General features: G+C 41.8%; 1 protein-coding gene across 1 annotated transcript; it reads right to left on the bottom strand.

Annotated features, from left to right (window-relative positions):
* Positions 1 to 501: 501 nt before the first annotated feature.
* LOC134436053 (protein C19orf12 homolog) lies at positions 502 to 8191 on the bottom strand. Its single transcript, XM_063185082.1, has 4 exons — positions 8044 to 8191; positions 7620 to 7816; positions 6922 to 6942; positions 502 to 743 (listed from the first exon to the last, which is right to left on the bottom strand). Exons 1-4 carry the CDS (start codon positions 8189 to 8191, stop codon positions 555 to 557), a joined length of 555 nt encoding a protein of 184 aa, XP_063041152.1. The 3' UTR covers positions 502 to 554.
* Between the last annotated feature and the right edge of the window lie 575 nt (positions 8192 to 8766).

Here is an 8766-nt window from a genome sequence, read left to right as displayed (position 1 = left end):
TTACGGCCATATGCATGTGTGTTTGTTTCGTCTTGCTCGGTCCTCAGGGGCCTATACTACAAAGCTGGTTCAGGATAAGTTAAGTTTAAGTTATGAGGCAAATCACCTAATAGAAGAGCCTGGGGTCCGTTTCTCGAAAGCGTCTTTGCTATCGTCGTTAGCAAAGTCCTTCGTAAGAGCGACTCAACTCTCTCTCGACAGCGACGCTCACCACTAAATCCAACGGAACGGTAAGACGGTCTTAAGACGGTTAGCAACGACAAGAATCGATAAACGGACCCCTGGAGTCCTCATTTTCTTAAGAAAAGCTGCCCCCATTAGAATAACTACTACTTAAATAAATACCACTTAAATGTTTTTTTTTTGGGAAACCACCTTAACCACAAGCATATCAGTAGCACTTGCTATGCCACACTGAATACATGAATATCTGTAATTAAATTGTTTTAACAAGGCTTTTTATTGCGTGAAGCAAAATCACAAAAACCTTTTCTTGTCTCACACAAGGAGCATATTTGCACCTGCTTTGCAAGAAAATCCAAAATCCGTTCTACTTAGATTGTCTTTTTGGCAAAATTTGTGATGGTACGGATGACTTTCTTTTGGAGTCGACGGTTCTCAATGACAAGAAGAATCAAATGGTCCTTGTTGTTCCAGGTCAGTGCCCCAAGATCTACTGTGATGTCATAATAGAGTTCCTCCTTCTGGTCAGGCGTGAGCATCTCAAGGATTTCCGAGATGGGCTTAGAATGCATTCTCTTCCCGACTCTCCACCCTGTCAGGAATATGGGGAAGACCATTATCCTTAATGAATTTAATTACATGAGACAAAATAATAAATATTATCCATTTATACCTCTTACTTCCCATACCATACCAGCAGTAGGCCTACTAGTAGCATTTAATAGTATTTTAAAATAGTATTTCTGAAAACATTGTTTCTGAAATCATTAAAAATCCCTTTGTGCTTTTTGGCAAATGCAGAACTGTAGACCTACCTATTAGCCCTCCTATAGGGCCTCCATGTAATGCTCCAACAGCTATACTTTTCTTAACACCGCTGGTGGTAACTTTGAGCTGATGTCTCTCTGCCAGATGGAAGCACAGGCCAATGACATCCTCCATTTTAGACATTATTATTTCCTGTGTGTTTGTACTCTTTAGGTTCAATGAATGGTTCACAGCAGCATCTGTGATGACATGAGTTGTGACATTAAAAATAGGCCTAGGCCTACACTTTGAAAATTGGAAAAAAAAACATGAATTGCTATTAATTGTTGATTTATTATCTGTATTGACAACATCATAGGCTGCAACACATAAAGAAACTGAACTTTCATGGGTAAGTATTTGAAATGTGACATTACATCAATTTATAATCTGTTTAATTCAAAGACCCAAACACAGGCCCAAACACACCCTACGTGTGAGAGGGTTACGGATATGTGTAGAAAGCAGCCTAAGTAGTAGTAGTTCTTATCAATGGCTGATTACATGTTGAAGGTTTTAACCTATAGGCCTTCGAATATAAACAATCTTTAAATATAAAAGTCAGCTAGTAAACTTACTGTACAGTAGTGTTCTGCAGCTTCTGGGTGACTCTGTGGAATGGCATATGAATGATGTGTCTGGGTTCTCCCTTGCTGGGGTTTATAAGGCTGGTTTGTAATAATAGAAAAACTGATCAAATAACACCTCACCTTGCTGAGTCAACAATAACATATTAGAATGAGATAAGCCATTTGGGAATGACCTGACTACTAACAGTGCCGCGGACAACTGAGGACAAAATCAATATTTACAATGCAATGATAGGCGTTAGAAATTAACACATAGAGACTGTCAATGTGTGTGTGCGTGTGTGTGCGTGTTTGTGTGTGTGTGTGTGTGTGTGTGTGTGTGTGTGTGTGTGTGTGCGTGCGTGCGTGCGTGTTTGCATGTTCTATCTAGATGCGTAATACTATGTTAAAGTTTACAGCACACTTCCTTGGCTTTTTCATCTACTATTGTTTTATGTGTAGGCCTAATAAAAATAAATTAAACATCCGTCTGTGGCAAACATATGTTCTGATCTGTAGAGATAACATAAAATAAACTAGAATGCACTCAGAGTGCAGAGCTCCGCCAAGGAAGCTGTTTATTAGAACTTTTCACTATGTTACACCCGTTTTTGTTTTGTTTTTAGTCTTTCTGCATTCTTTTGTGGCGTTAGAAACTGGAATGCCAACATTCGCCCTATACCGCAATTCAATTTGCGGTCACTAGGGGCATCTTGATTTGTACACTAGCAATGGTGAAGAATGTTTTAAAAAGTCCTGGGGCCTCATTTATCAAGCGTTCTTAGGCACATATCTGTGTGTAAAGCGTGTGTGCGATCATTCCTCAGCTAAGTGTGGGATTTACGAACATGTACTTGAACGTAGAAATGTGCCTACATCTACGCACACCTCAGACCATGCGTGTGAGTGGAAGAAACACGAAATTGCAAATAATATTGACCGTGCAAGCTACAGTTTGCTTTGAATGACAATGGCAGGGGTGATAGCAGTCCGGCGCCGCGCCGGAAATCCGGCGTAGCGTGGCTGTAGAAAAAAATAAAATAATAATTTCCCCAAAATTAATAAAATAATAAACTATCGCGTAGGCCTTCATTAATGTATGGTGAAAATAAATGAGCGCGCAACAGCCTGTTGTAAGAGACGCGAAAGGAACCCAAATGAGCAGCAGCCCATAATTGTATCATCCCGACATCTTACTGAAAAATGTATCAATTTGTTACGTCTTGCTCTTGAGTCACTCACCACATCACTGGCGGCAGTCTTCTAGTTCTAGTGAAAGGAGAAGTAGATTGGCTGTCAGTATGCACAGTAAAGAGAGTTCTAGGCCCCTACTGGTTACCCTTCTCAGATATTTTCACTGTCGACGGAGGCAAATCCAAAAATGGCATCTCGTTATACTGAAGAAACGGAAGAAAGTACTATAGGCCAAGTCTAGACCATTTGGATTCCGATAAAAATTAGCAACTATTGTTAGCACAAATCCACATGGCTTGCTAGTTGTGATGGGTGTGTTGAACCGTGTGGATGTCAGTGGAATACTAGTGAAATTCTGTGATCAAGAAAACGTTTGAAGGTAAGGCCATTTAGTTATTAATTTGCCCACTGTGGCATGTTTGCTTGGGCCCGAATGATTTTGCCTTGCGCAGGTTACTCCAAAAACCTGACCATAAACGGCTTATTGATGCGCATAAACGGGCTCAGTGAGAGTATATGTTTGAAATAGGTTCGTCTATTTTCCTCATTTATGTGCGCTAAATGACTGCGCAATGTTGACAAACTTTGATGGAGATGGACGTTCTTTCAAAAAAAGTCTGTATGCTCAAAACGGTAGGCTATGCTATGCCCGTCATGATACTTTTTTTCTAGGTGTAGTGCGTAAATGTGGTCTGCATTGGAATAGCGGCTACCATTGCGACATGTCCAAATGACAATGGAATGCTTGGATCGCTAATGTTTGGCAAGCCTAGTTAGCCTACACCCCTTGTAGGCTAGTGTGAGCTGAGTTCGTGGATTTTGGTCTACTGTTGATTGAGGGATGGTGTTTTGCGTCATTCCTGACAAACCACGTGTCAAACTGATTTCAGGGAGATGTTTATATTAGTTATGCTGACTAAACCAACGCGCTCTGTGAAAACCCCCAAACAGCCTCGCACAGGTTCACACAGCCTTTCTCTCTCGCGCGCTCCCTGTCGTAGCCCTTCTGCGTAATCGAATCCAGTTATTCCACGCACGATGCACAGGTTGTATTGTCTGCACGCTCTGGGCTACTTAATCCCTACTGTAGGCTGGTGCGCTAAGCGCTGGGGGTGGGGCTCAGCCGCGCTGGCTGCCATGGGTGCACCTGAACTCGTTTGATGTAATTGACAGGCGCACCTGTGGTGGTTGGCGGCGGATGAGCAGGGTATGGTTTTTTAAATGGCGTTTTGCTCATTGTTCGGGAGAGCAGGGTCAGAGCAGGGCTGCTGAGCTGTCTGCCACAAGCTGTCGTGCCGGGACGTGGGCTGTAGCTGTGTCCATTGCGTGCGGCCGGTCGCTTTGGGAGCTGTGGGTAAGTTGCATTTGGGTATTGCGCGTGTTATAGTTGAATTAAGCAATTACGGAGCCCACGTCCGGCAACAGTGGCTGAGAGGCCAGCAGCAGCACGGGAATTTGGTATGTTGTAATTTCGGGGGATTGATTATTTCTCCCCCGCTGTTGAACTGTGTGCATGTGTGTGTGTGTCAGTGAGCGAGTGTGTGCGTGTGTGACCCAGCGGTACTGTGTAGTGACATTTGGGTAGCTCCGCTGAGTAGGCTACATAGGAGGACTGTACAACAGTTAGGTCTTTATGGGTGTAGTGAATTCTACTGTAATGTGGCCCAGTGTGCAACGTGATGTTTTCGGGCATTAATGAGTGTCAGTAATTATGGTTTGCCGTGGTTGCCTTTCGTGCACTGATGAGATGAAATGACTATGAATTGTTGTTATTTTCCCTATTTATAGATTGCAGTGGTGTGATTTGTGTAACCTAACTTAACCTAACTTAACTTTTGTACCGTCGTCTTGTAACTCCAGATTGTGATTAATTTATGCAAAACGCACACCGCACTTTATACCGCTGTTGGTTGAGAGACACTTTTGTATTTTATTTATATTTTCCATGTTGTATTTTAAATCATGAATTGTGAAAAATAAACTACCATAACCGTTATTCCCTTTGTCTGTCTTTCCTGAATCGTGTCACTAAGTGTCCAATAGAACCTGTGGTCTAAATTTCACCTCTTACACTACTCTCGGGCAGGGGGCAATTGTCAATATCAGACTCTCATGAACTTCAAATACTTGGCTTGCGTTCATGTGGCCACCACGGTGTCACCTAGACATGCAGTGAATGTTCATCTTATCTTCACGCCCTGTGCTATTTTCATGTAGCTTAATTCGGTCCTGTCTTTGTTTTTGTTGCTTTCTGTTATCTTTTCAACTCGTACATTGTAATGGGCGTGTGTACACGCGAGTGATTTTCATGTATTTTAATTGACTACAACCCAATGCGAAAGTCGCGCAGTAGTCACACAGGCTATATATACTGTCCTGTCCGTGATAACCACTGGTTCTGTCATCCGTGGAGTCGAAATATGCGATGTGAACGTGGGCCTGCATGTAGCCAATCATGCGCTTGTGCACTAAATATCATGTACCGGTAATTAAAGGGCGTTTCCCTACAACGGAAAGGCAGGGGTTATAGCACAGCCCTTAAACAATCTGTGGTTATAGGTAGACCATGGGGCCACGAGTAGGCTATCTAAACGTATGTCCAGTAGCCTATACAAGTTATATGAGCAATGTCCCAATGAAAATGAAACTTATCAGCTTGCAGCAAATGTCATGTCATTTAAAAGTATTGCTCAATTAATTGGTAATCACCTCCTCTATTTTGGACAGAGTGTAGTTACTGTACTTTGGAGTAGTATTTCCTCCTACTGACCTGTCTTACCAATTTCGTTGTACCTGTACAATGACAATAAAGTTTCATTCATTCAGTCTTGGTATGGCTGCTACATATGTAGCTTTCAGTTAATTCAATGTGGTAAAATATGCACCATGTTTTCAGAAATGCATTCTGGTGTTGAAATGTTGCATTGGTTCAATACCCACCTCAATAACTTTAGTGCAACATCACAAGCCTAGAATGCATTTCTAACTGCATACGTTGGTATTCGTTTTTACAGCTAGAATTGAACGTGGTGGTCAGTTTCTTTCAGCCAAGTGCTGTAGCCTACCAACAGGGAAATGATCTGTGTTTTCGTGAATAACACTATAGAAATAATGCAAAAATGAAAACATTATCTTAAATGTTTGAATAATGTGTTTGAATAATAATAAGGCCTACATTACGTCTCATATGCAGTATGTCCCGTCGTCCCCCGGCCCCCCTCCCCGACCAGGAAAAAAGTTCAGGCTCAGGATTTTTTTTCACTATCACCCCTGAGATGGAGTAGGCTATGACAGTGTGCTATTTTACAGTGTTTTCGTTCATGTGTGTCTCCTTCTTTTACTTATTTTGAAACACGGTCCTCCTCCTGTCGAGAGCACCTCCACTTCTGCCACAGAAATGGTTCTATCTCCGCACTTCCCGCCAGCGCTTCGACTGGCGCGTGTGTCCGCGTGTGTTCATGTGTGTCCAAACAGGGTGGTGCCTTCGAATTAACATGGCATTTGAATATATTTTAATACCATATATGGTTACTTGGAGGCGTTTCGGGATGCTAATTACCCCGAATGCGCGCGTGCACAGTGATTTGGAAGGTGTGGGATTTATCATGCAGACTTGTGCGTAGGAGCAGCCAACGCACGTTTGATAAATCCCGATTTTTCTGTACTTGCAAACATTCTAAATTTCACTCCTAAGACACAATTTAGAAGATATTCTACGAACTGGTGATAAATGAGGCCCCTGGTTCCGGTTTGTGATCCGGATTACCACCAGAGTTTAATTACTTTCTCCACTTGTTCCCACCCAGTTTCATCCAAATCCGTTCATAAGTTTTTGAGTTTTCCTGCTGACAAACAAACAAACAAACAGACAGACAGACAAACCAACGCAACCAAAAACATGACCTCCTTGGCAGAGGTAATAAAATGTTTGATTTATTTCAATTTCTTCAGAACAGTTTGCTCTGTTTATGGCCCTGATCACAATGACAATGAATTCTCATGATGTGGTGGAGGGCCAAAATGAATTCAAAGCAAATTTTGGGCAGTGGTGACAGCAATAGCAATTGACTTTTGACAAAATCCACCAACTGCACCCTATAGCTACATCCACGGCACCCTCGGAATAGTACCCCACTCCACCCCACCATAGGCGTAGCCAGGGGTGGGCCTGGGCCCGCCCACTTGACATCCAAGCCCACCCCATTCACACTTGACAGTCAACTGTTGCCTCATTGAACTATAATTAATGGCATAGAGCGATAATTAATCATTTTGTCAAAAGTCCAATTTCAAAGTATCATTTTTGAGCACAATATTATAATATTTACCTACACGCTTTCGGGTTGGGCCCGTCCGATTTTTGGCCCACCTGGGCCCACCTGTTTTATTATTTCTGCCTACGCCCCTGCACCCCACCTTCCCCCTGTATCCAATCATGAATGATGGTCAATTTCAATGAGCTGATAGAACCATTACAGTCGTGATCCAAAGGTTGAAACTGTTCTGATGGTGATAGTTGTATTTAGGGTGTGATCTCAATAGGCTGATATTGAGAGACATGAGGATACAAAACAGCTCTCTCAAATTACATTTTACAAGTTAAAAGTCATTTTATTAGGTAAAGCTCAGTAGGTTCTCTTAAGACAATAAATCAAAAATCTGTTTCTTAGCCACAAGCATGTTTATAGCACTTCAGAGGCCACAATGAAAACATGATTGTGATTGCATGAAGCAAAATTATTATTTTTTAAATGCATTTTTGTGTCACATAAGGACCAAAATACCTGCGTTGCAAGAAAACCCAATCTACTAAAATCCATTCTACATAGCTTCCTTTAAGATAAATTCAATGATCTTTTCGATCACCATCTTTTTGATTGATTCTTCCCCGACGACAAGATCAATCAGATCGTCCCGGTTTTCCCAGATCTTTTGTCCAAGCTCTTTCATGATGTCAGCACAGAGATCTCTCTGCTGCTGGTGTGTGAGCGTCTTGAGGATCTCTGGGTCAGACTTCAACTTCCCTCTTCTCGCAAATGCATAGATTCCCCCGACCGCAGCCCCTGTCAGGATCATAGGGAGGACCGTGTCATTGTAGAATTTAATTGCATGAGGCAAAATGATATAGCCATGGTTACCTCTTAACTCCTACACCATATTAGCAGTAGTATTCAGTATTCAGTGTTTTAAATAGGCCTAATGTTTCCAAAATCATTTCACTGCATCATCAAAACAATCCATTTGAGTTTTATGGCAAACTACTACAAAAAGCAGAAAAGCAGAAATGTACCTATTGCGATTCCTAAAGGGCCTCCAAGTAATCCTCCAGCAAATGTACATCCCGCAGTAACAATGGCACCTGTGCCAGATTCGTTTACAGTAATTTCGAGCTGTTGCTTCTCTGTCAGATGGGAGCACAGATACATGACATCCTCCATTTTAGGAGACATCATTTGCTGGTGGATATACTTTCCTGCTTTCTTGAAAAACAGTGAAGTAATAGGCCTATATGACCCAGCCTTATCCTTTGATAATTCAGGAGACATCTTTTGCTGGTCGACTTCAGATTTAATTTCATTGAGTAACCATGAATGAACAAATGTTTTAGGAGACATTGGTGCAACTTTGGATGAAATAATAATTGGTTCAGACACAGGAGACATGTTTTGCCTGTCCAAAGGTGCTGGTCCACCCTGGGCAGCCTTCATCTCAGAAGACATCTTTCCCCAGCTGATTGCAGATGCACCTGCCATAGGATCTGGCTGTAAATGAGTAATTACACTTTTAAAGCACATGATTCACCAACACTTTATCCATTTCACAACAATGAAGGAAACTAATTTAATCCTATCATCACAATTTCTAACATGAATATTGTCGTGGTGTCACTGATTGGTTACTGACTTAAACAAAGAGAGAACTGACTGCTTTTGCAGTTATATAAAAGGCACAAAACATGCACAAAACAAAGCCCCAATTTAATGTGCAATATGGAAAATAATAGGCTTTCAAG

This window comes from Engraulis encrasicolus, chromosome 20, assembly GCF_034702125.1.
Source record: "Engraulis encrasicolus isolate BLACKSEA-1 chromosome 20, IST_EnEncr_1.0, whole genome shotgun sequence".
Taxonomy (NCBI): Eukaryota; Metazoa; Chordata; class Actinopteri; order Clupeiformes; family Engraulidae; genus Engraulis; species Engraulis encrasicolus.
This window is presented reverse-complemented; position numbering and strand designations above follow the sequence as displayed.

Coding starts and splice junctions, on each gene's coding strand:
- LOC134436053 (XM_063185082.1), bottom strand. CDS start 8,191: ATGGAGGATGTCATGTATCTGTGCTCCCATCTGACAGAGAAGCAACAG. Junction 7,817..8,043: donor CCCTTTAGGAATCGCAATAG/GTACATTTCTGC, acceptor TGATCCTGACAG/GGGCTGCGGTCGGGGGAATC. Junction 744..6,921: donor TGTCAAGTGGGCGGGCCCAG/GCCCACCCCTGG, acceptor ATGCATTCTAAG/CCCATCTCGGAAATCCTTGA.